The sequence below is a fragment of the Papio anubis genome, chromosome 3, assembly GCF_008728515.1.
Source record: "Papio anubis isolate 15944 chromosome 3, Panubis1.0, whole genome shotgun sequence".
In the NCBI taxonomy this organism is placed as follows: domain Eukaryota; kingdom Metazoa; phylum Chordata; class Mammalia; order Primates; family Cercopithecidae; genus Papio; species Papio anubis.
The window spans coordinates 146462965-146490193 of NC_044978.1; the positions used below are offsets into that span (position 1 = coordinate 146462965).

Sequence of the window (27229 nt, forward strand, 5' to 3'; positions counted from 1 at the left end):
CAAATGCCCTTTTATCCTGTAAAGTTTTTCTGGATGCCCCAAATAGAACTCCTCCCCCAATTCTATAGGACCAGACTCCAGGGTTTTGAAAAATCACCCACTTCTTTCACCACATTTAACCAAGAGTGGGTGTTTGAATCCAATTAGTCTCTTCCTGGGAAATTTTAGAATTGGGACAAAGACCATTAGTAAAACCAAAATACAAATAATAATTTTTTTTTTCTTTTTTTTTTTTTTTTTTTTTTTGAGACTCACCCAGGCTGGAGGGCAGTGGCGTGATCTTGGCTTACTGCAACCTCTGCCTCCCAGGTTCAAGCAATTCTGCCTCAGCCTCCCAAGTAGCTAGGATTACAGACATGTGCCACCATACCTGGCTAATTTTTTTGTATTTTTGTAGAGACAGGGTTTCACCATGTTGGCCAGGCTGGTCTCAAACTCCTGGACTCAAGTGATCCTCCCACCTTGGCCTCCCAAAGAGAATGATTTCTTCTGTGCCCACAGCAATGTCTATATACTTCTCTTAATTTCAGTGATGATTATTTGTTGGTCTGTATCTTTGCCAAAACCGTGAACTCTCTTCCCCTAGACAAAATATGTATCCACAGTAACTAGAAAACATTCCTTACACGTTGAAATGTACTGAATTCCTTTTAGGGTACCTTCCTAGCTTACAATTTCCTAGTCAGTTGTACCCTCTTCCCCCAATTCTATAGGACCAGACCCCAGGGTTTTGAAAAATCACCCATTTCTTTCACCACATTTAACCAAGAGTGGGTGTTTTAATCCAATTAGTCTCTTCCTGGGAAATTTTAGAATTGGGACAAAGACCATCAGTAAAATCAAAATACAAATAACAAGAAAAAAATGCAATTCACATCAGAGACAAAGGGCTGATTTCTAATATACAAACATGTAGAAATCAATAAGGAAAAGACTAACAACCCAATAGTAAAAAATGGACACATTATAAAAAAGACTGCACACAGAAAAAGAAATACAGATTACTCTTAAGCATATTTTTAAATTACATATGTACAGCATTGTTTGTAATATAGCAAAAGATGGGGGAAAACCTAAATGCCCACCTACAGGGAACTGGTTAAATGCAGTATGTTACCTGAAAACAGCAGAATGCCACAATATAGAAGAATGATGGCACTCTCTAAATGTTCGTACTGCACCATCTCCAAGATATATTGCTCAGTGAAAAATGTTTGTATGGTATGCTGCCATTAGTGTAAAAAAAATGGAGAGAGGAGAAAAAGATAGCTAAATATAGATAGGTAGGTAGGTAGATAGATAATAGATATGATGATGGAATGATGGGATGGATGGATGGATGGATGGATGGATGGATGGATGGATGGATGGATGGATGGATGGATGGATTTTATCACATATACATAGAATATCTCAAGAAGAAGATAGAACAAACTGCTCCATTAATTGCCTTTGAAGCAACGGTGGCTAGAGGAAAGAGGATGAAGAGACTTTTCACTGAAACAATTTTATATATTTATTTATTTTTCGTGACAGGATCTTGATCTATTGCCCAGACTAGAGTGCAGTGGCACGATGACAGCTCCCTGCAGCGCTGCAGGCCAGGCATACCTTTCAAACTCTGGGACTGCGATGTGCCGGGCTGGCGCAGTATCACTGTTGCTCAGGCTAGAGAGCAGTGGCGCAATCTCGGCTCATTGCAAACTCCACCTCCTGAGTTCAACGGATTCTCCTGTCTCAGCCTCCTGAGTAGCTGGGATTACAGATGTGCACCACCACGCCCAGCTAATTTTTGTATTTTTAGTCGGGACAGGGCTTCAATATGTTGGCCAGGCTAGTCTCAAACTCCTGACCTCAGGTGACCCACCTGCCTTGGCCTCCCAAAATGCTGGAATTACAGGCATGAGCCACTCAACCCGCCTTTTTTTTTTTTTTTTTTTTTTTTGAGATGGAGTCTCGCTCTGTTGCCCATGCTGGAGTGCAGTGTCACAATCTCAGCTCACTGCAACCTCCGCCTCCTGGGTTCAAGCGATTCTCCTGCCTCAGCCTCCTGAGCAGCTAGTATTACAGTCTTACATCACTGTGACAAGCTAATTTTTTTTTTTTTTAAACGGAGTCACTCTCTGTCACCCAGGCTGGAGTGCAATGGCATGTCTCGGCTCACTGCAACCTCCGCCTCCCAGGTTCAAGCGATTCCCCTGCCTCAGCCTCCCGAGTAGCTGGGATTACAGGTGCCTGCCGCCATGCCAGGCTAATTTTTGTTTTGTTTTGTTTTTTGAGATGGAGTTTTGCTCTTGTTGCCCAGGCTGGAGTGCAATGGCATGATCTCGGCTCACTGCAACCTCCACCTCCCATGCTCAAGCGATTCTCCTGTCTCCCGAGTATCTGAGATTACAGACATGGGCCACCACAGCCGGCTAAATTTGTATTTTTAGTAGAGATGGGGGTTTCTCCATGTTGGCCAGGCTGGTCTCGAACTCCTAACCTCAGGTGATCCGCCCGTCTCGGCCTCCCAAAGTGCTTGGATTACAGGTGTAAGCCACTGCACCCAGCCCTAATTTTTGTATTTTTAGTATAGAATGGAGTTTCACCATGTTTCCCAGGGTGGTCTTAAACTCCTGACCTCAGGTGATCTGCCCACCTTGGCCTCCCAAAGTGCTGAGATTACAGGCATGGGCCACCACGCCAGGCCCAAATTTTTTTTTTTTTTTTTTTTTTTTACTTTTTTAAAATTTGAGACAGAGTCGCACTTTGTTGCCCAGGCTGGAGTGTAGTAGCGCAATCTAGTCTCACTGCAACCTCCACCTCCCACGTTCAACACCTCCTGGGTTCAAGTGATTCTCCTGCCTCAGCCTCCCGAGTAGCTGGAATTACAGGCACGCACCACCACACCCAGCTAATTTTGGTATTTTTAGTAGAGATGAGGTCTGACCGTATTGACCAGGCTGGTCTCGAACTCCTGACCTCAAGTGATCTGCCTGCCACGGCCTCCCAAAGTGCTGGGATTACAAGCATAAGCCACTGTGCCCGGCCTTAAAAAAAAAAAAAAAGAAAAGAAAAAAAAGAAGAAAATTTTAATTAGCTGGGCACGGTGGTGTGTGCCTGTAGTTCCAGCTACTTTGGAGGCTGAGTTGAAAGGATGGCTTGAGTTATCATTGCTCCACTGCACTCTAGCCTGGATAACAGAGCAAGAACCCCCCAAAAATCTATTTGCTGTGTAAAAATAAATAGCGTTTAAGTAAAAATATGAAAGATTTGCGATTCTCAGTTTCTTTGTGCTGCTGAGCTTGTATAGGATTAACTCAGGAGTTGGAGGCAGCTATATTCTACGTCAGTCCAGGGTAGCAGACGAAGCTGCTCTAGGGAGAAGAAACAAGCAGAAAAGAGATACTGGAGAGATGGAGAGAAAATGATGTCTGGGCTCTCAACAACTTGTTTCTGGTCTTTCCTGGGCCAGCTACATCTCTCTCCTTGGTTTCTTCAAAACATCCCTATATTCTTACAATAAATCTCTCCTTTTTTGGCCAAGCTAACTTGAGTTGTTTCTTGATAGTTGCATCCAGAGAAATCGAACTATCATAGCAGGTTTTCCTTTTTGTTTGTGTTTGTTTGTTTGTTTGTGACAGGGTCTCACTCTGTCACCCAGGCTGGAATGCAGTGGCGTGATCTCAGCTCACTGCAAACTCCCCCGTCTGGGTCAAGCGATTCTCTTGCGTCAGCCTCCCAAGTAGTTGGGATTACAGGCATGCACCATCATGCTCGGCTAATTTTTGTATTTTTAGTGGAGATGGGTTTTCGACATGTTGGCTAGGCTGGTCTTGAACTCCTGGCCTCAACTGATCTGCGTGCCTTGGCCTCCCAAAGTGCTAGGATTACAGGCGTGAGCCACTGTGGGTGACCTCATAGTAGTTTTTCTGTAAATGCTTGTTAAAGGGAAATGTAAAGTTCTTTGTAATGAAATTATTTAGGTTCTCAAAATTTGATTGTACTTAAAAAAAAAAAAAAAAAAAAAAAAACCTCCTAAATTGAGGGAGGCCAGCTCCAGAGGCGTTGTTAAAGACATTCACCCTAAGCTAAGGTGGTGTTTGCTTATGGAAAATGTGAGCTGGGCCTGGGGCCAAGTAACACATTCCACCCACTAGACTTTCCTCTCAGTCCCTGCCTAAGAAGTTAGGTTTTTCAATGTTTGGTAATGACCTGCCTGAAAGATAAATTCTGAATGTTGCTAATTAGAATGGAGTTTGAGGAGTGTGAGACATTTTTGTTTGGTTTGATCTGGTTTGTATTTTGAAAAGAAAGGCATTAGGGCCAGGGCAAGAGCACCAATCCCAGAGTGAAGAGTCCTTGGCTGATAGTTATTTTAGTACATTCAAATATGGGTTTCCATTCTAGCTAATTCTGCAAGACTCAAAAAAAAAAAAAAAAGAAAAAAAGAAAGAAAGAAAGAAAGAAAGAAAAGAAAGACAAAGGAAAAACATACATGTTTCCAAGTTCTAGGACTACTTAACCCTTTCAGGCTAATACCTTTCTGAAGGCAAAGTCCATTTCTCTGTCAGTGTTTTCAACTCTATAGATAGTACTATCCTTTTACTATTTATTTTATATTATTATTCCTGGTACTGAACAGACAGAAAGTACTTAGGAAAATCCTGGAAGTCCCAGAATGGTATTCATAAGGCAACTCCTAGAGTTCAGTAGCCTACAAATGAAGTTAAATATATTAAATATATTTTATACGAGCGTGATATAATAATGCTCCAAAAATATCATACACTCCAAAAAATGGCAGCAAACATAACTGCATATTTATTTATGCTTTTTTTTTTTTTGAGACATGGTCTCACTCTGTCTCCCAGACTGGAGTGCAGTGGCGTGATCACAGCTTATTGCAGCCTCAAACTCCCTGGGCTCAGGTGATCCTCCTACCTCAGCCTCCCAATAGGTGGGACCACGGGCATGTGCCACCATGCATGGCTAATAATTATATTTTTTGTAGACACAGGGTTTTGCCATGCTCCCTTGGCTGGTCTCAAACTCCTGAGCTCAAGCAATCCGCCTGCCACAGCCTCCCAAAGTGCTGAGATTCCCGTGTGAACCACTGCATTCAGCCTGTTTACACATTTTTTATGTAAGATGAATTTAAACTGGATAAAATTATCTCTGATGTGAAGTAAGTCAGAATAATTGCATTATAAACACTAAAGTTAAAAAAGCATAATTTATTTCTATCATTGAAATACCATTGAAAAATTAAATAACAGTATTTAAATACCAGGAACCAACCATACCATTCAAGCAATATTTCCTGAAAATTCATTAGGGATACTGTAAAAGTATAAGACATAGCCCCTGTCCTTAAGGACCTTTGTTACAATTTATGTGTGGTAAGACAGATACAAAGTATCATCACTGTTATTTTTACTAAGAGAAGTAGTATGGTGAAGTGGAAAATAATACAGGCTTTTAAACTTTAGGTGTAGATCCATATTTTTAGTTCTGCCATCCCATTAATGTATGATCTCTGCAAAGATACTTAACTGCTCCTAGCCTCAATTTCTTTAATTCTACAGTGGGGATAAGGATGCTAATTTTTTTTTTTTTTTTTTAGAAAGGGTCTCACTCTTTTGCCCAGGCTGGGGTGCAGTGGCACTATATCGGCTCACTGCAACCTCTGCCTCTGGAACTCAAGTGATCATCCCACCTCAGCCTCCCAGGTAGCAGGGACTACAGGCACGTGCCACGATGCCCGGCTAATTTTTGTATTTTTTGTAAAGACAGGGTTTTGCCATGTTGCCCAGGCTGGGCTCAAACTCCTGAACTCAAGTGATCCACCTGCCTCAGCCTCCCAAAATACTGGGATTACAGGCATGAGCCACCGTGCCTGACCAGGATGCTAAATTTAAAGAACTGGTTTTTAGCCAGGCGTGGTGGCAAGAGCCTGTAATCGCAGCTACTCAGGAGACTGAGACAGGAGAATTGCTTGAACCTGGGAGGCGGAGGTTGCAGTGAGCCTAGATTGTGCCACTGTACTCCAGCCTGGGTGACAGAGTGAGAGCCTCTCTAAAAAAAAGAAAAAAAAGAACTGGTTTTGTTTTGTTTAGTTTTCTTTAGAGATGGGGATCTCACTATGTTGCCCAGGATGGTCTATGAACTCCTGGGCCCAAGCGATCCTTCCCCATCAGCCTCTCAAAATGCTGGCCTGAGACACTGTGCCCATCCAGGACAGTTGCAGGAATTAAATTGCAATATGGATGCAAATACGTAAGTAAATGCTTGATATGTGTCAGGTGTTCGAAAAATATTAGTTTATTCCCCAACTGAATTGAAAGGATTGAATATTTTCTAACTCGTTTCTACTTATTGATAAATAATAGTGTTATTATTGGTGAATTTTAAAATTGAAGTTAGCTAAAACTGCAATCATTTTAACAACCAAAACTTTAATTTTCTCAATACTAAAACTCAATTCCGCGCCAGGCCTGCCAGACACCTGCGCCGGCCCGCAGCCACCGCGGCAGCTGCCAGCATGTGTGGCCCAGACATCCAGACACCGTCTGCCATCCAGATCTGCAGGATCATGCGGCCAGATGACGCCAGTGTGGCCTGCAGTGTCTAGGGGTGACCATCCTGAAGATGATCGAGGAGGTGGGCGCCATCATCAGCACCTGGCATTGCAACAGCCAGAACAGGGACCGCTGTGTGGCCACTCTGGCACGGGTCGAGCACACCGACTTCCTGTGGCCCATGTGCATCGGTGAGGTGGCCCACATCAGCGCGGAGATCACCTACACTTCCAAGGACTCAGTGGAGGTGCAGGTCAACGTGATGTCCGAAAACATCCTTACAGGTACCAAAAAGCTGACCAATAAGGCCACCCTCTGGTATGTGCCCCTGTCGCTGAAGAACGTGGACAAGGTCCTCGAAGTGCCTCCTGTTGTGTATTCCCCGCAGGAGCAGGAGGAGGAGGGCCGGAAGCGGTACAAAACCCAGAAGCTGGAGCGCATGGAGACCAAGTGGAGGAACCAGGACGTCGTCCAGCCAGTCCTCAACCCAGAGCCGAACACTGTCAGCTACAGCCAGTGCAGCTTGATCCACCTGGTGGGGCCTTCAGACTGTACCCTGCACAGCTTCGTGCATGAAGGCGTGACCATGAAGCTCACGGACGAGGTCGCCGGGATCGTGGCTGCACGCCACTGCAAGACCAACCTCGTCACAGCTTCCGTGAACGCCGTTAATTTTCACGACAAGATCAGAAAAGGCTGCATCAAGACCATCTCGGGACGCATGGCCTTCACGAGCAATAAATCCGTAGAGATAGAGGTCTTGGTGGACGCCAACTCTGTTGCGGACAGCTCCCAGAAGCGCTACCGGGCCGCCAGTGTCTTCACCTAAGTGTCACTGAGCCAGGAGGGTGGGTCGCTGCCCATGCCCCAGCGCTTGCCCGAGACCCAGGATGAGAAGAAGCCCTTTGAAGCCTGACTCGGTGGCTCAAGTCTGTAATCCCAGTACTTTGAGAGGCTAAGGCAGGCGAATCATCTGAGGTTGGAAGTTCAGACCAGCCTGGTCAACATGGTGAAACTCCGTCTCTACTAAAAATACAAAAAATTGGCCGGGTGTGATGGTGCACGCCTGTAATCCCACCTACTCAGGAGGCTGGGTCAGGAGAATCTCTTGAACCTGGGAGGCGGAAGTTACAGGGAGCACTCCAGCCTGGGCAACAGGAGCGAAACTCTGTCTCAGAAAAAAAAAAAAAAGAGAGAGAGAGAGAGAAGCGCTTAGAGGAAGGCAAAGGGCGGTACCTGCAGATGAAGGTGAAGTGGCAGGGCCACATGTAGCCTCAGCCCTAGACGCCCTCCTTCTGCCGCTGGGGCCTTGAGTAGATGTGGCAACAGGCCCAGTGTCCAGTCACATAGAAGTTACCCCTTTGGCCAAAAACCCAATTCACGTTGAGAACTGGTGTTGTCTGAATTTTTCGTATCATAGTATTAACCTGTACTCTCCTGCAAACCTACACACCAAAGCTTTATTTATATCATTTCAGTGTCAAAGCTACACAGTGTTGTCCCGAGCGCTGGGAGGCATTCTGTGGAAACCCTGGGGAATGCTTCCGAGCACACTGCAAGGTATGGGAAGAACCCAGCACCACTAATAAAGCTGCTGCTTGGCTGGAAAAAAAAAATTCTGCTGGGCGTGGTGCGTCACGCCTGTAATCCCAGCACTTTGAGAGGCTGAGGCAGGCGGATCACTTGACGTCAGGAGTTCCAGACCAGCCTAGCCAACATGGCAAAACCCATCTCTACTAAAAATACAAAACTTAACTGGGTGTGGTGGCGGGTGCCTGTAATCCCAGCTACTCGGGAGGCTGAGGCAGGACAATCTCTTGAACCTGGGAGGCAGAGGTAGCACTGAGCCGAGATCATGCCACTGCACTCCAGCCTGGGCAACAAGAGCGAAACTCTGTCTCAAAAAACAAAAAAAAAAAAGAAAAAAGAAAAAACTAGAACTCAAATATCTAGGATTTTTAATCAGGTAACTAATGTAGATAAGGGGAAAAAAAACTAAGAATATACTGATTTACCTGGAAAAATGTTATTTGTAATCCCAACTTGCTCTCTGAATGTAATAATATCACTGAACATCAGTGACTTTTTTTTTTTTTTGAGACATACTTTTGCTCTTGTTGCCCAGGCTGGAGTGCAATGGCACGATCTCAGCTCACTGCACCTCTGCCTCTCCGGTTCAAGCAATTATCCTGCCTCAACCTCCCGAGTAGCTGGGATTATAGGCGTCTGTCACTATGCCTGGCTAATTTTTTGTATTTTTAGTAGCGATGGGGTTTCACCATGTTGGTCAGGCTGGTCTCAAACCCCTGACCTCAGGTATTCCACCTGCCTCGGTCTCCTGAAGTGCTGGGATTATAGGCGTGAGCCACCACACCCGGCCAGCAACTTTTTAATATATAAAACCATGCCTTGGGCCGGGCTCGGTGGCTCATCCTGTAATCCAAGCACTTTAGGAAGCTCAGGTGGGTGGATCACCTGAGGTCAGGAGTTCGAGACCAGTCTGACCAACATGGTGAAAACCCCAGCTCTACTAAAAATACAAAAATTAGCCATGCAGGGTGGAGTGCGCCTGTAGTCCCAGCTACTCAGGAGACTGAGGCAGGAGAATCCCTTGAACCTGGGAGGCGGAGGTTGCAGTGAGCCGAGATTGAGCCACTGCACTCCAGCCTCAGCTGCAGAGCAAGACTCCGTCTCAAAACAACAACAACAACAAAAACTTGTTCCAAATCAGAAATCAATCATAATTTATACGATCACGTCAATGAGTTTTCTCTCTTTTTTTTTTTTTTTTTTGGGTAAATGTAAAATATAGAAGGATTTGGGCCTGGCGCAGTGGCTCACACCTGTAATCCCAGCACTTTGGGAGTCCAAGGTGGGCGGATCACTTGAGGTCAGGAGTTTGAGACCAGCCTGGCCAACATGGCGAAACCCCATCTCTACTAGAAATACAAAAATTAGCTGGGCATGGTGGAGTGTACATGCAATCTCAGCTATTTGGGAGGCTGAGGCAGGAGAATCGCTTGAAGTGAGCCAAGATGGCACCACTGCACTCCAGCCTGGGTGAAAGAGCAAGACTCTGTCTTAAAAAATATATATATATATACACACACACACACACACACACATATATATATACATAGATATATATAGAAGGATTTGATCTGTATGGACCATAGAAAAGGGAAGTTAAATAACGGTATTTCTACAGAAGTTAGCCAGCATCGATCAGTGTAGCCTTGCTCACTACACAGATTCTCCAGTCTCCTTCAGTTTGATTCAGTAAATATATATTCCTATAGTTTATGTTGAGGTCTTGAGGGCATCCAATAAAGGACATGGCTCTTCTCTGCCCAAATTGAGAATAAAGGGCAAGCATAAGGTAAATGTGAGGTCAGATATCACCTTGAACTGATAAGGATTAACTGGAGGATGCAGCTCATAAGAACCAAACTGACCTGTCACCTGAACCCCAGAATGATACACACTTACCTACCGTGTTCCACAGGCAGCAAAGGCACACATTATGGCTTTCATGGGGCCATAGGCACTTCTGCTTTTTTCTTGGGCTCCCCTTCTTTTTCCCTCATTAAATATATATACTAAAAATTGTACATTATGGCTATACTGATATACATATATTAAAACATTTTTGAGCTACAAATTCACTTTTTTCTTCTTCTGTTTTTTCTTTTTTCTTTTTCTTTTTTTTTTCTTTTTTTTTTTTTTTCCATACAGGGTGTTGCCCAGGCCAGACTGTAGCGCCAATATCTCGGCTCACTCCAGTTTAAGCCTCCTGGGCTCAAGGATCCTCCCACCTCAGCTTTCCGAGTAACTGGGACCAAAGGCACATGGCACCACACCCAGCCAATTTTTAAATTTTTTTGTAGATAAGGATACGGGGTCTCACTATATTGCCTAGGCTAGTCTCCAACTCCTGGGCTCAAGGGATCCTACGGCAGCAGCCTCCCGAAGTGCTGGGATTACAGGCTTGAGCCACCGCACCCAGCCTCATTTTTTTTCTTCTGATTTTTAAGGAAATTAAAACATTTTCATGGACCCTAGGCACTGCCTGCTGTGCCTAAGGAAGAAGTTGGCCCTGAACAACACTGAACACACTGGCCCAAGTAAGGCTTAAATCCTAGAGGAAGTGTGTACTCTTGAGAGAAATGAGAAGAAATGAGGCAAGCATACCTAGGTTGTTCTTCCTGATTTAGCAATCAGATGAGTTACTCTCTGCCTTGGATTACAGTGAATAAAGGGAAAGCAATGAGCACATCATTCCAGCTCAACTCACATGAAAGAAAATAGCAGTAGAGAAAAAGCAACCCTCTCTTAGCAATTCTGTTCTTAAGGCTGAAATGATTGCATTTGGTTATCGTAATTAGATAACACTGGTCTTTTATGATTACTGATCTAATTCTTCTTGCTCCAGATTCCTGTTTACCAGAAAATCTGATTTTATAACTAGGCTTCCCATGTAGATTATCCTATAAGGAAAGAATATCTCAAGCAGGCCGGGGTGGTGACTCACGCCTGTAATCCCAGCACTTTGGCAGGCCCAGGCAGGTGGTTCACTTGAGACCAGGAGTTCAAGACCAGCCTGGACAACATGGCAAAATCCTGTCTTTACCAAAAATACAAAACATTAGCTGGTATGGTGGCTTGAGCCTGTAGACCCAGCTACTCAGGAGGCCAAGGTAGGAGGATGGCTTGAGCCCAGGAGGTAGAGGTTGCAGTGAGCTGAGATCATACTGCACTCCAGCCTGGGTGACAGAGTGAGACCCTGTCTCAAAAACAAAACAAAAAATCTCAAGCAGCTGATAAAATATACAATCTGAATATACAATCTGCTGTCCGGTTACATTTCTCATTGTAAGATAGTAAATTAACATTCTGGTTTATATATTCTCACAAGAGACTGTTTGGCATGAGAATCCATGGATTCATTTAACTCATTTTCATATAACTGACTTGACCATGTTATTGAAATGAAAATGTTGAAGTTCAAAATCTAAACCATAATGACTTAATCCAAGGTACTATAACCCTAGAAGACTCTAAGTAGCCAGAAAGTTTGTATTAGCTGCAATTCAATTTTCCCATTTTCTAACCACAACACACCCCCCAGTCCTCACACCTTTCTTGTAATCCTATGTCCTCAAATTAGCTGAGTGGGGCAGCCCGAGGGAGCAAAAAAGTAGGAAACACTCCAGCAAGATGTTTCTGATTTTTTCCTTTTTTTTTTTTTTTTTGAGACAGAGTCTGGCACGATCTCGACTCACTGCAACCTCTGCCTCCTGGGTTCAAGCAATTCTTCTGCCTCAGCTTCCTGAGTAGCTGGGATTACAGGCACGCACCACCATGCCCAGCTAATTTTTGTATTTTTAGTACAGATGAGGTTTCATCATATTGACCAGTCTGGTCTCAAACTCCTGACCTCGTGATCCGCCCTCCTTGGCCTCCCAAAGTGTTGGGATTACAGGCATGAGCCACCGTGCCTGGCCCTTTAATTATTTTTATTTGCTTTCTTTTCCCTCTCTCTCTTTTTTTGTTTTGTTTTGTTTTGTTTTGTTTTTTGGAGACAGGGTCATTGCAGCCTAGACCTCCAGGACTCCTACTCCCTCCGGGATTCTCCCACCTCAGCCTCCCGATTAGTTCATGCCACTAGGCCCAGCTGATTTGTTTTTATTATTTTTATTTTTATTAAATTTTTTTGTAGAGACAGGGTCTCACTATTTTGCCCAGACTGGTCTCAAATACCTGGGCTCAAGCAATCCTCCCACCTTGGTTTCCCAAAGTGCTGGGATTACAGGCATGAGCCACAGCACCTGAACTATTTTTCAGTTTTTCGAACTATTATTTTCTTTCTTTCTTTTTTTTTTTTTTTTTTGAGATGAAGTTTCACACTCGTCATCCAGGCTGGAGTGCAATGGCACAACCTTGGCTCACTACAACCTCCACCTCCTGGATTCAAGTGATGCTCCTGTCTCAGCTTCCCAAGTAGCTGGGATTACAGGTGCCTGCCACCACACCCAGCTTATTTTTGTATTCTTAGTAGAGTCGGGGTTTCACCATGTTGGCCAGCCTGGTCTTGAACTCTTGACCTCAGGTGATCCACCCACCTCGACCTCCCAAAGTGCTGGAATTACAGCGTGAACCACCGTGCCTGGCCGTGAACTATTATTTTCATCTGGGTCTATCCAATGTCCCACTGTGCCCGGTGGATGTCAAGGAATGTTTAATGCATGACTGTTCTCCATGGCTCATAATTAAAGAAGGGTTAGTCATTAGCAGTTGGTTCTGTGTAAAGCAAGTCATATCCTTTATGACAAATTATCTCTTGGAAATTTTCATTTAGTCTTAACCACCTCCATGGCCAGACAAGATGTCGTTTGTTCCATATCAAGATACGGAAGAAATGGTGACACAACAAAGTTTGTAATGGAGCATGTCAATAGTTATATTCTTTCATCAAACATGTATTCAGAGCCAATGAAGTGCTGGTCAGCTCTGTGCCTAACAGAATTGGAGGCAGGAAAGTATGATTTAGCTATGTGCCCAGAAATAAAATGAAACAGATTTGGGTAAATAACATATTAATCTCTGCCTCAACAACTGGGATTATATTCCCATTTTCATAGGAAATGGAGGCACTGAGAGAATGAGTAACATGCCTAAAGCCACATAGGTAGAAATAATGATATAATCATAATGTAGTTGTGTTTCAAACTCAGTCCTGTTCAGTTCGATAAACATTTGTGCAGTCCTCATTCTATGCTATGTCCTGTGAATTGGCTTTGAGAATGCAGCCATGAACCCCGCTGAAGAACTTTATCAGCTTCCAGCCACCAAGACAGTAAACTCATCTACAGGACCACTCATGCCTTCTGCCAGACTTCTTGATACCATGGGAGAGGCATAGCTCCTCCTAACTAAGGCTACTCTTTCCCCTGTGTTTTATTTATTTATGTATTTATTTTATTTATTTGTTTATTTTTTTGAGACAGAGTCTTGCTTTGTAGCCCAGGCTGGAATGCAATGATGCAATCTCAGCTCACTGCAACCTCCACCTCCCGGGTTCAAGTGATTCTTGTGCTTCAGCCTCCCGAGTAGCTGGGATTACAGGCACACAGCACCATGCCTGGCTCATTTTTGTGTTTTTGGTAGAGATAACGTTTCTCTATGTTGGCTAGGCTGGTCTCAAACTCCTGACCTCAAGTGATCTGCCCACCTTGGCCTCCCAAAGTGCTGGGATTACAGGTGTGAGCCACCTCACCGGGCCTCCCCTGTGTTTTAGATCCCACCCCCATGCCCTTTATTTGCCTTTAAAAAAAAATTATTTCGAAATAATTTTACACTTACAAAAAAGTTATAAAAATAGTACAGAATTCACATATACCCTTCACCCAACTTCCTCTAATGTTAAAAACATGCACAAGCATAGTACAATGATCAAAACTATGAAGTTAACATTACTAAATCACTATAAACTATATACCTTATTTGGATTTTACCAGTTTTCTCCCTAATGTCCTTTTTCTTTTTATTTATTTATTTTAATTTAATTTATTTTATTTTATTTTTGAGACAGGGTGGGTATTCCTCTGTTGCCCACACTGGAGGGCAGTGGCGTGATCTTGGCTTACTGCAACCTCCACCTCCCAGGTTCAAGCGATTCTCCTGCCTCAGCCTTCTGAGTAGTGGGATTACAGGCCTGCACCACCACGCCTGGCTAACTTTTTGTATTTTTAGTAGAGATGAGTTTTCACCATGTTGGTAATGTCCTTTTTCTGTTCCATGATCCAATCCAGAATCCCATACTGCATTTAGTTGTGTTTCCTTAGTCTTCTCCAATCTATGACAATTCCTCAGTTTTTCCTTGTCTTTCATAACTTTGACACTTTTTTTTTTTGTAAGACAGAGTCTCGCTCTGTCACCCAGGCTATAGTGCAATGTGTGATCTTGGCTCACCGCAACGTCCATTTCCCCGGGTCAAGCAATCCTTCCACCTCAGCCTCCCAAATAGCTGAGAGATGAGCATGGGCCACCACACTCAGCTACTTTTCAAATTTTTTGTAGAGACAAAGTCTCACTATGATGCCCAGGCTGTTCTCAAACTCTTAAGCTAAAGCGATCTTCCAGCCTCAACCTCCCAAAGCTCTGAGATGGCAGGCGTGAGCCCCTGCACCAGCCGACTTTGACACTTGGATGAGTGTTAGTAGTCATCTTGCAAAATATCTCTCGATTCAGTTTATCTGGCATTTTTTTCATAATTAGATTGAAGTCGTGGATTTTTGACAAAAATGCCACAAAAGTTATATCATGTTCTCTCAATGCATTATATCAGAGGATATATGATGCTAATACATCTTATTACTGGTATTAATCTTGATCACTTGGTTAAGCTGGTATCTATCAGGAATTAAATTACTGTCTTTTCGTTTGTATATTGATAAATATCTTTGAGGAGTTACTTTGAGGATATGCAAATGTCCTGTTTCTCCTCAAACCACTGATTTTTTTTTTTTTTTTTTTTTTTAATCTTTAGAGACAGGGTCTCTCTCTATCACCTAGGCTGGAGTGCAGTGGCACAATCATAACTGCAGAGTCAAATGCCTGAGCTCAGGGAATCCCTCCACCTCAGCCTCCCAAATAGCTGGGACTAAGGTGCACTCCACTACACCCAGCTAATTTTTTAAATTATTTTTGTAGAGACAGGGTCTCTCTGGGTTGCCAAGGGTAGACTTGAACTCCTAGCCTCAAGTTATCCTACCATCTCAGCTTCCCAAAGTCCTGGGATTATAGGCCTGAGCCACTGCACCTGGCCTCAACCACTGATTTTACCATTCATCAGTGGGTCTTGCCTGCAACAATTACTGTTGTGTTTATATATTGGAGATTGTATATTTCCCACATTCATTCTACATTTATTAATTGGAAGTTTTCTGTAAAAAATAATTGTTCCTGCTCTCTCATTTATTCATTTAATTATATTTATGTCAGTATGGACTCCTGGATAGTTATTCCATGGATTATAATCCAATACCGTCATTATTTATATTGTTTCTTAGATTGTTCCAGGTTTGGTAATTGGGCACTCCTTCAGGTTAGTTTATGAGTCCTTTTGACATGTCCACTTCCTTTTTTATTTTTATTTATTTGTTTATTTTATTTTTTTGAGAGAGGGTCTAGCTCTGTCACTTAGGCTGTGCAGTGGTGCAATCATAGCTCACTGCAGCCTTAACCTCCCAGGCTCAAGCAATCATCTCACCTCAGCCTCTGAGGAGTTGGGACTACAGGCACCTGCCACCACTCCCAGTTAATTTTTTATTTTTTGTAGAGACAGAGTCTCCCCACATTGCCCAGGTTGGTCTCAAACTCCTGCACTCAAGCATTCCACCTGACTCAGCTTCCTAAAGTGCTGGCATTACAGGCGTGAGCCACCATGCCCAGCCTCCACTTCTTTGTTTAAGCAGTTCTTTATTTTCTGGCACTACAAGATGTTCCAGGCTCATCCTCTCCCAACCCTGGAAACAAGCACTTCTCCAAAGAGCTCGCAGGAGGTTCTTTTCATCAAAGACTACTACTAAGGGACCAAGATCTGAGCACTAGTTGTACTCATTGCTACTGGGGTATCACTGCTCCTAGGCCCTCTTTTTTATTATTTTATTTTATTTTGTTGAGACAGGGTATCACTCTGTCACCCAGGCTGGAGTACAGTGGCATGATCACAGCTCATTGCAGCCTTGACCTCCCAGACTCAAGCAATCCTCCCACCTGAACCTCTCAAGTAGCTGGGACTGCAAATGTGCACCACCACCCCTGGCTAATTTTTGTCTTTTTTTTTTTTTTTTTTTTTTTTTGTAGAAATAGGGTTTGCCATGTTGACCAGGCTGGCCTTGAACTCCTGGGCTCAAGCAATCCTCCTACTTGGGCCTCCCAAAGTGCTGGGATTACAGGGGTGAGCCACTGAGCCCAGCCCCCAGGCCATCTTAGTGAATAGAGTTAAGAAATTGTATGTATGTTTGTTTGTTTTTGTTTTTTGTTTGTTTGTTTTTGAGACAGAGTTTCCCTCTTGTTGACCAGGCTAGAGTGTAATGGCGCCATTTCGGTATACTGCAACCTCTGCCTCCCAGGCTCAAGAGATTCTCCTGCCTCAGCCTCCCAAGTACCTGGATTACAGGCAGCCACCACCACACCCAGCTAATTTTTTGTATTTTTAGTAGAGATAGGGTTGCACTATGTTGGCCAGGCTGGTCTTGATGTTTTTGGGGGTTTTTTTGTAGACAATGGTCTACAAGACATCCCTAAATTGTCATAGTCAATTAAAACAAGAACTCAAAAGAATAAACAGTCGAGCATGGTAGCTCACGCCTGTAATCCCAGCACTTTGGGAGGGCAAGGAGAGCGGATCACGAGGTCAACATTCAAGACCAGCCTGGCCAGCATGATGAAACCCTGTCTCTACTAAAAATACAAAAAATTAGCTGGGCATGGTGGCGTGCCTGTAGTACCAGCTACTCGGGAGGCTGAGGCAGGAGAATTGCTTGAGCCCAGTAGGTGGAGATTGCAGTGAGCTGAGATGGTGCCATTGCACTCCAGCCTGGGCGACAGAGCGAGACTCTGTCTTAAAAAAATAAAAAAGAACAAACAAATTCAACCATTAATCTTAGTACTCCCTTGCAGCCAAAATGCCTTTCTCCTCCATCTACTTAACCATGAAAAATCTTGTCATTAGCAAGGGAGGATGCTGGCCGGGTGCAGTTGCTCATGCCTGTAATCCCAGCACTTTGGAAGGCTGAGGCAGGAGGATCAGCTGAGGTCAGGAGTTCAAGACCAGCCTGGCCTACATGGTGAAACCCCATCTCTACTAAAAATACAAAAAAATTGCCGGGCGTGGTGGTGGGCGCCTGTAATCCCAGCTACTTGGGAGGCTGAGGCAGGAGAATTGCTTGAACCTGGGAGGCAGAGGTTTCAGTGAGCCGATACCGTGTAACTGCACTCCAGCCTGGGTGACAGAGCCAGACTCCCTCTAAAAAAAAAAAAAAAAAAGGAACAGAGCGGTGGCTCACGCCTGTAATCCCAGCACTTTGGGAGGCTGAGATGGGTGGATCACAAGGTCAGGATATCAAGACCATCCTGACTAATATGGTGAAACCTCGTCTCTACTAAAAATACAAAAAACTATCTGAGCATTGTGGCGGGCGCCTGTAGTCCCAGCTACTTGGGAGACTATGGCAGAAGAACGGCCTGAACCCGGGATGTGGAGCTCATAGTCAACCGAGATTATGCCACTGTACTCCAGGCTGGGCGACAGAGCAAAGACTGTCTCAAAAAACAAAAAAAACAAAAAAAACAAAAGGCCGAGTGCAGTGGCTCACGCTTGTAATCCCAGCACTTTGGGAGGCCGAGGTGGGTGGATCACGAGGTTAGGAGTTCGAGACCAGCCTGGCCAACATAGTGAAACCGTGTCTCTACTAAAATTACAAAAATTAGCCAGGTGTGGTGGCATGTGCCTGTACTCCCAGCTACTCGGGAGGCTGAGGTGGGAGAACTGCTTGAACCCAGGAGGCAGAGGTTGCAGTGAGTTGAGACCATGCCATTGCACTCCAGCCTGGGTGACAGAGTGAGACTCAGTCTCAAAAAAAAAAAAAAAAAAAAAGCCAGGCTTGGTGGCTGACACCTATAATCCCAGCACTTAGGGAGACTGAGGCAGGCAGATCATGAGGTCAGGAGTTTGAGACCAGACTGGGACATGGTGAAACCCTTTCTCTACTAAAAATACAAAAATTAGCTGGTCATGGTGGTTCATGACTGTAATCTCAGCTCCTCGGGAGGCTGAGGCAAGAGAATTGCCTGAACCCGGCAGGCAGAGGTTGCAGTGAGCTGAGATTGTGCCACTGCACTCTAGCCTGGATGACAGAGCAAGACTCTGTCTCGAAAACAAAAAAAGAAAAGAAAAGGGAAGATCCTTTTCTGACGCTGCCCACATGTGATAGTAGTGATTGTAGAGATAAATGAGGAAGTGTTACTGCTTTTACTTCATGTCAAGGTTTTTAGCAGAAAAATGAACACCAGAATACTTTAGAGGAAATGCTTCTGTCTCTGTTAATCTCACTTTATTTTAGTAAACAACCAACCAAAACAAAGCTTTGGAATCAGCAGTGCCACCCCAGTCCTTACATTATGCACCATGTATGAATAAAGATCTGGCATTGGCTGGGAGTGGTGGCTCATGCCTGTAATCCCAGCACTTTGGGAGGCTGAGGCAGGCGGATCATAAGATCAGGAGTTTGAGACCAGCCCGGCCAATGTGGTGAAACCCCGTCTCTACTTAAAATACAAAAAAAAAATTAGCTGGGTGTGGTGGCAGGCACCTATAGACCCAGCTACTCGTGAGGCTAAGGCAGGAGAATTGCTTGAACCCGGAGGCAGAGGTTGCAGTGAGTTGAGATCGTGCCACTGCACTCCAGCCTGGGTGACAGAGCGAGACTCTGTCTTAAAAAAAAAAAAAAAAAAAAAAATGGCATCTTAATTATACTGATAGGGCTCTTTTTGACCCAATCTTCTATTTCCTATAAGAGACCAACTCTTTCTATGAACAGAGGAGAACACTCAGCAACAGCCATGTATTAAGGAGATAATTTTCTTCTTTTTTTTTTTTCCTTTTTTTTTTTTTTTTTTTTGAGACAGGGTCTCACTCTATTGCCCAGGCTGGAATGCAGTGGTAGGATCTTGGCTCACTGCAACCTGTGCTACCTCCTGGGCTCAACCGATTCTCCCACCTCTGCCTCCCTAGTAGCTGGGACCACACCTGGCTAGTTTTTTTGTATTTTTGATAGACAGGGTTTTACCATGTTGCCCAGACTGGTCTCCTGATCTGCCCACAAGTGATCCTCCTACCTCCGCCTCCCAAAGTGCTGAGATTACAGCCCATGAGCTACCGCGCCCAGCCAGGAAGATAAATTGATTGAAAGCATGACTGTGGGATATGTCTTGAAGGTGTAAGTTTGCATGGCAAGCAGGTTGTATTTACTTAGATGACATATTTCATCCTAAACTCTGTTTCAGACCTAAAGGGTCTGAGAAAAAAAAAAAAAAAGCAAATAGATGAAATGTTTATTTGTAGTGGCTTGCAGGGTGGGGCATGATTAGCTGAAGAAAGTGATACATCCAGCTGGGCGCAGTGGCTCACACCTGTAATTCCAGCACTTTGGGAGGCTGAGGCGGGTGGATCACAAGGTCAGGATATTGAGACCATCCTGACTAATACAGTGAAACCTCGTCTCTACTAAAAATACAAAAAATTAGCTGGGCGTTGTGGTGGGCGCCTATAATCCCAGCTACTCGGGAGGCTGAGGCAGAAGAATCACTTGAACCCAGGAGGCGAAGATTGCGATGAGCCGAGATCTCGCCATTGCACACTCTAGGCTGGGCAACAAGAGTGAAACTCTGTCTCAGAAAAAAAAAAAAAGTGATACATCCCAGGACCAGGATTAGGATGAAGGAAATAAGTCACCTAACTGGAATGTAAAATGTAAAAGGCGCCAAAGCACTCAGTAATTAAGTGATAAATAATAATAGTAAGTAATATTAGTAATAAAATAATTTTTTTCAATGGAATTTTGCTCTTGTCACCCAGGCTAGAGTGCAATGGCGTGATCTCGGCTCACTGCAACGTCTGTCTCCTGGGTTCAAGTGATTCTCCTGCCTCACCCTCCCAAGTATCTGGGATTACAGGCCTATGCCACCATGCCCAATTCATTTTTGTACTTTTAGTAGAGACAGGGTTTCACCATGTTGGCCAGGCTGGTCTTCAACTCCTGACCTCAGGTGATCTACCCACCTTGCCCTCCCAAAGTGCTGGGATTACAGGCATTAGTCACCATGCCCAGCCTTAAAATAGTATTTTAATGCTTTTCTTTCATTTTTTTTTTTTTTTTCCCGAGAAGGAATTTTGCTCTTGTTGCCCAGGCTGGAGTGCAATGGCATGATCTCGGCTCACCACAACCTCCGCCTCCCAGGTTCAAGCAATTTTCCTGCTTCAGCCTCCCAAGTAACTGGAATTACAGGCATGCACCACCATGCCTGGCTAATTTTTTATATTTTAAGTAGAGATGGGGTTTCTCCATTTTGGTCAGGCTGGTCTCGAACTCCCGACCTCAGGTGATCCGCCTGCCTCGGCCTCCCAAAGTGCTGAGATTACAGGCGTGAGCCACCACGCCTGGCCAATGCAGTATTTTTAAGTCAAAATAGGTGCAGCAAAACTCCATAATGAACAAAATATTGAAATGTTAAATAAAGATTAGATCAGTGTTACTAATTTTTTCTTTTGCCTCAGGCTCCAATATGGTTAGGCGCAGCACTACTTGGCACTGCCACTGAGCAAAGAGTATGGGCAGACAGAACTGCTTTCAGAACACTCTTTGTATTTTTTTTTTTAAATATGTTTGGATAGCAATAATGGAGGCAATTGCTAGAAGTCACCTCCACAGCTTCCAGGTTTTCGATGGCTGAACATTGACCTTTCTAGACTATTTTCTTTAATCTCCCCAAAACACAATCAGAACAAGAAACAGAAACACAAATGCTATCTTCAGTAAAACTAGGAAACATTTATTCTCCCCAAACCCACAGCACATGAAGACAAAAAGCAGATGGAGGAATGGTGACTAAATTAGCAGAGCAGAGGAAGGCCAAGCTTTGTTGGAGAAGACCCACAAAAAGCAACACAACTCGAGGACTGAAGCCTGGTACTTTGGAAGGCAGTGTAGGAACAGTGAAGACAGCGAGAGGTGTCTGAAGACTGAAAAGCAGCCCTACAAGCCCTCCGTCACTCCAATCAGTCAGGCAGCCGCCCCTTCCCCACTCCCACAAGTACTTTTTCTGGGGAGAAACAATCTGAGAAGCTTGGGGAGCAGCAGAAAGGAAGAGAGATGGGGTGAGAATTCCTTGAAAGTCTACAGGCTGGGAGTGGTGGCTCACAGCTGTAATCCCAGCACTTTAGGAGGCCAAAGCAGGCAGATCACTTGAGGTCAGGAGCTCGAGACCAGCCAGGGCAACATAGCAAAACCCCGTCTCTACTAAAAATACAAAAAATTTAGCGGGCATGGTGGCGGATGCCTGTAATCTCAGCTACTCAGGAGGCTAAGACAGGAAAATTGCTTGAACCCAGGAGGCAAGAGGTTGCAGTCAGCTGAGATCATGCCACTGTACTGCAGCCTGGGCGACAGAGTGAGACTCCATCTCAAAAACAAGTCTACAGAGTTTCCAGAGTACTTGCTTTGTTTTCTTTTTCTTTTTTTAACAAAAAAAAAGGGCATCCAGGCGCAGAGGCCAAGGTGTACAGATCACAAGGTCAGGAGTTCGACACAAGACTTACCAATATGGTAACACCCCGTTGCTACTAAAAATACAAAAATTAACCAGGCGTGGTGGTGTGCACCTGTAATCCCAGCTACTCAGGAGGCTGAGGCAGGAGAATCGCTTGAACCCAGGAGGCGGAGGTTGCAGTGAGCTGAGATCACACCACTGCACTCCAGCTTGGGTGACAAAATGAGACTCTATCTCAGAAAAAAAAACAAAAAAAAAGGAAAAAGTCTACATATTGAACTGTGAGATTCCTCAGTCCAGTGCTACAGAGCCAATAGCCAGGCAGAATATTAGTTTAGTACTTGCTTTTTTAAAAAAAAACTAAAAAAGGTTGCATATTGAACTGTGAGATTCCTCAGTCCAGTGCTACAAAGTCAATAGCCAGGCAGAAAATTAGTTTTTCTCCAGATAAAGTAAATTACTACAGAGAAAATACCTACACATACTGTCATTTGGGGTACCACACACATACCTGCACACAAAAGCTGGCTGACTACCTAGGGAATCTAAAAATAAGCCCACAAGTTGACAAGACCTGCAAACTCACAAAGAGCTTCCAGTCAGCTATGCAGTGGTTCAGTTAAAAATCTGGTGTTTTTAACTGAATACTCAAGGATCATCAGACCTTTGAGGAAAGCTGTCAACAGTAAAGACAGAGACCAAGGCCGGGCATGGTGGTTCACATCTGTAATCCCAGCACTTTGGGAAGCCAAGGCAGGTGGATCACTTGAGGTCAAGAGTTTGAGACCAGCCTGGCCGACATGGTGAAACCCCGTCTCTACTAAAAATACAAAAATTAGCCGGGTGTGGTGGTGCATGCCTGTAATCCCAGCTACTCGGAAGGCTGAGGCAGGAGAGTTGCTTGTACCTGAGAGAGGTGGAAGTCGCAGTGAGCCGAGATCGTTGCACTGCACTCCAGCCTGGGCAATAGAGTGAGACTCCGTCTAAAAAAAAATTAAAACTTAAAAAAGTTTAAAAATTAAGGAATTAAAGAAAATGGGTAAAGACATAAAGAGACTTTTTAACAAAAAGAATGCACTGTATAGATACAAATGAGCATGTTTAAAGATGTTCAACTTCACTAGCCATTATCAAAATACAAATTAAGACCATAAACAGATATTCCTACACACCTATTAGAACAGCTAAAACAGATAGTGATGAAAGCAAATGCTGGTGAGAATGCAGAGAAACTGAATTGCTCCTACCTTGTGGGAATGTACAATGATACAACACTCTGGGAAAAAGTCTGACAGTTTAATAAAAAAACGAAACATATATTAACCATACAAACCAACATGCACTGATGGGCATTTATCCCAGATACATGAAAATTCATCAGGCCGGACACGGTGGCTTACATCTGTAATCCCAGCACTTTGGGAGGCCAAGGCGGGAGGATCACAAGGTCAAGAGATCAAGACCATCCTGGCCAACCAACATGGTGAAGCCCCGTCTCTACTAAAAACACAAAACTTAGCTGGGCGTAGAGGCGCACGCCTGTAGTCCCAGCTACTCAGGAGGCTGAGGCAGGAGAGTCACGAACCCGGCAGGTGGAGGTTGCAGTGAGCTGAGACTGCGCCACTGCACTCCAGCTCAGTTGACAGAGCAAGACTCCGTCTAAGAAAAAAGAAAAAGAAAAAAGAAAATTTATGTTCACATATAAACTGTACATGAACAGTCACAGAAGCTTTATATGAAATAGTCCTAACCCGGAAACCACCAAAATGTCCCTTAAAAGATGAATGATGGCTGGGTGCAGTGGTTCACGCCTGTAATCCCAGCACTTTGGGAGGCCCAGGCGGGCAGATCACAAGGTCAGGAGTTCAAGACCAGCCTAGCCAATACGGTGAAACTGCGTCTCTACTAAAAATACAAAAATTAAACAGGAGTGGTGGCACGTGCCTGTAGTCCCAGCTACTCAGGAGGCTGAGGCAGAAGAATCACTTGAACTCGGGAGGCAGAGGTCACAGTAAGCCAAGAAGCCAAGATCATGCCACTGCACTCCAGCCTGGGCAACAGAGCAAGACTCCATAGCAAAAAAAAAAAAAGAACGGATGCAGTGGCTCACACCTGTAATCACAGCACTTTGGGAGGCCGAGGCAGTGTATTGCGAGGTCAGGAGTTCAAGACCAGCCTGGCCAAGATGGTGAACCCCCATCTCTACTAAAAATACAAAAATTAGCCAGGCATGGTGGCAGTCACCTATAATCCCAGCTACTTGGGAGGCTGAGGCAGAGAGTTGCTTGAGCCTGGGCGGCAGAGGTTGCAGTGAGCTGAGATCGTGCCACTGCACTCCAGCCTGGGTGACAGAGCGAGACTCCGTCTCAAAATAAAATAAAATAAATAAATAGTTTTTAGAAAAAATGGTGAATGGTTACATAGACTGTGGTACCTCCATACCATGGAATACCCAGCATTAAAAAAGAACAACCTATTGATACATGCAACAAATTGGGTGGCTTTCTAGGGCATTATGCAGCCTGGAAAAGCCAGTCTCAAGGGCATACTTATGGCCTGATTCCACTTATGTAATTTCCTCAAAATGGGCTGGGTTGCCTGTTTCTGGATTTACATGATTGATATTTCTACAAGGCATTTAGTTTTAGTTTCCTATAACTGTAACACAACTTTCATTCTCTCCTGGAGTCCTCCTTTCTTCTTTCTTTTTTGAAATGGAGTCTCGCTCTGTCACTCAGGCTGGAGTGCAGTGGCACAATCTCAGCTCACTGCAACCTCCATCTCCCAGGTTCAAGCAATTCTCCTGCCTCAGCTTCCCAAGTAGCTGGGATTACAGGCGAGCACCACCACGCCCGCCTAATTTTTGTATTTTTAGCAGAGACAGGCTTTCACCATGTTGGACAGGCTGGTCTTGAACTCCTGACCTCAAGTGATCTGCTCACCTCAGCCTCCCAAAAGGCAGGGATTACAGGTATGAGCCACTGTGCCTGGCCAATTTTTTAATTTTTTTGAGACAAAGTCTTGCTCTGTTACCCAGGCTGGAGTGTAGTGGCACGATCACAGTTAACTGCAGCCTCAACCTCCTGGGCTAAAGTGGTCCTCCCACCTCAACCTCCCCAAGCTGGGACTACAGTTGTGTGTCACTACACCTGGCTAATTTTTAAAAATTTTTTGTAGAAGTGAGGGTGTCATTATGTTGCCTAGGCTGGTCTCAAACTCCTGGGATCAAGGAATCCTCCTCCCTTGGCCTCCCAAAGTGCTGGGATTACTGGTGTGAGCCACCATGCCTGGCTGGGTTTTACTCATTTTCTAATTGGTTTTGTTTTTGTTTTTTTTACTGTTGAGTTGAAAATTATTCATATAGTCTAGATATGAGTTCTTTATCAGATATGTGATTGGTAAATCACAACAAAAGTTTTTAATTTTGATGAAGTCTAATTTATCCTTTTTTTTAATGGATTGTGCTTTTGGTGTCACATCTAAGAATTCCTCAACAAGGCACAGGTCCTGGAGATTTTCTCCTGTGTTTTCTTCTAAACGCTTATAGTTTTACATTTTACGTTTAAATCTGTAATCCATTTTGAGGTAATTTTTACATTTTTCCATGTTTGTATAGGTAACTTTAGTCCCTTTGACTACTTTTTGTAATCCCTTGTATGACAAAGTTACAGTGCATTTATGTTTAGTTTTGTTTTTTGAGATGGAGTCTCGCTCTGTGGCACAGGCTGGAATGCAATGGTGCAATCTTGAATCACTGCAACCTCTGCCTCCCAGGTTCAAACAATTCTCCTGCCTCAGCCTCCAGAGAAGTGGGATTATAGGCATGTGCCACCATATCTGGCTAATTTTTTGTATTTTTAGTAGTGATGGTGTTTTTCTGTGTTGGCTGGGCTGGTCTCAAATTCCTGACCTTGCTGTCCTGGGGTATAGTCAGTTTTTTCCACAAACACTACTGCAGTAATCATCCTTGTTCATTTCATTTGATATTACTTATCAAATAAATACAGGTGCCTGTAATGACGCCCAGCTAATTTTTGTATTTTTAGTAGAGATGGGGTTTCACCATGTTGGTCTGGCTGGTCTCAAACTCCTGACCTCAGGTGATCCACCCTTCTCGGCCTCCCAAATTGCTGGGATTACAGGCATGAGCCACCACACCCGGCCCATTATTATTATTATTTTTTTTTTGTATTTTTTAGTAGAGACGGGGTTTCACCGTGTTAGCCAGGATGGTCTCGATCTCCTGACCTCGTGATCCACCCGTCTCAGCCTCCCAAAGTGCCGGGATTACAGGCTTGAGCCACCGCACCCGGCCTATTATTATTATTATTATTATTATTATTATTATTATTATTGAGACAGGATCTCACCCTTACCTAGGCTGGAGTGCAGTGGTACAAACACGGCTCACTGCAGCATCCTGGGCTCAAGGGATCCTCCCACCTCAGCCTCCCGGTAGTTGGGAACACAGACACACACCATCACGCCCGGCATTTTTTTTTTTTTTTTTTTTTTCTGGTAGAGACGTGGCCTCACTATGTTGTCCAGGCTGGCTTGAACTCTGAGTTCAATCTATTCCTCCCAGCTCAGCCTCCCAAAATGTTGAGATTACAGGCATGAGCCACCTCACCTGGCCCTAAATCCATTTTTTCCTCTTTTTTTTTTTTTTTTTTGGTTTTCTTTGTGTGAGATGGAGTCTGGCTCTGTCCTCCAGGCTGGAGTGCAGTGGCGCAATCTCGGCTCACTGCAACCTCCGCCTCCTGGGCTCAGGCGATCCTCCCACCTCAGCAGCTGGTACAGGCAGGTGCCATCACGGCTGGCTAATGTTTGTATTTTTAGTAGAGTCGGGGTTTCACCATGTTGCTGAGGCTGGTCTCAAACTCCTGACCTTAAGTGATCCACCCACTTTGGCCTCCTAAAGTACTGGTATTACAGGTGTGAGCCACTGCGACCAGCCCTACTTTCTAAATAAATCTGTAATCTATCCACTTTTCATTATCTCTACTGACACCTCTCTACTTCAAGCTGTCAGTCTTCTCCTTCCTACTTCATCTTCTTCATAAACCACTACAATAACTTAATTAATTCCTCCATGTTCACTCTTGTTTTACCTCAGTATATACATGGCCATATGACACACATGTCTTACAACGTACATCTATTTTAGATAACTTGCCACATTCCCTCACATCATGTTTGGGCCTTTACATATGCCACTTCCTCTGCCTGGAATGTTGTCTCTTCCCTCTTTGCACAGCCAGCATCTAGCCATTCATCAAGCTTCAGTGTAAATGTCATTTCCTTAATAATATCTTCGGCCGGGCGCGGTGGCT

The 27229-nt window shown here is 44.3% G+C and overlaps 1 protein-coding gene across 1 annotated transcript; it reads left to right on the top strand.

Annotated features, from left to right (window-relative positions):
* The first annotated feature begins 6125 nt into the window (after positions 1 to 6125).
* Positions 6126 to 7567, top strand: LOC101008252 (putative cytosolic acyl coenzyme A thioester hydrolase-like). Its single transcript, XM_021938389.2, is given in 2 exon segments — positions 6126 to 6611; positions 6614 to 7567. Coding segments are annotated over 2 exon segments (864 nt in total). The 5' UTR covers positions 6126 to 6526; the 3' UTR covers positions 7393 to 7567.
* Positions 7568 to 27229: the final 19662 nt, after the last annotated feature.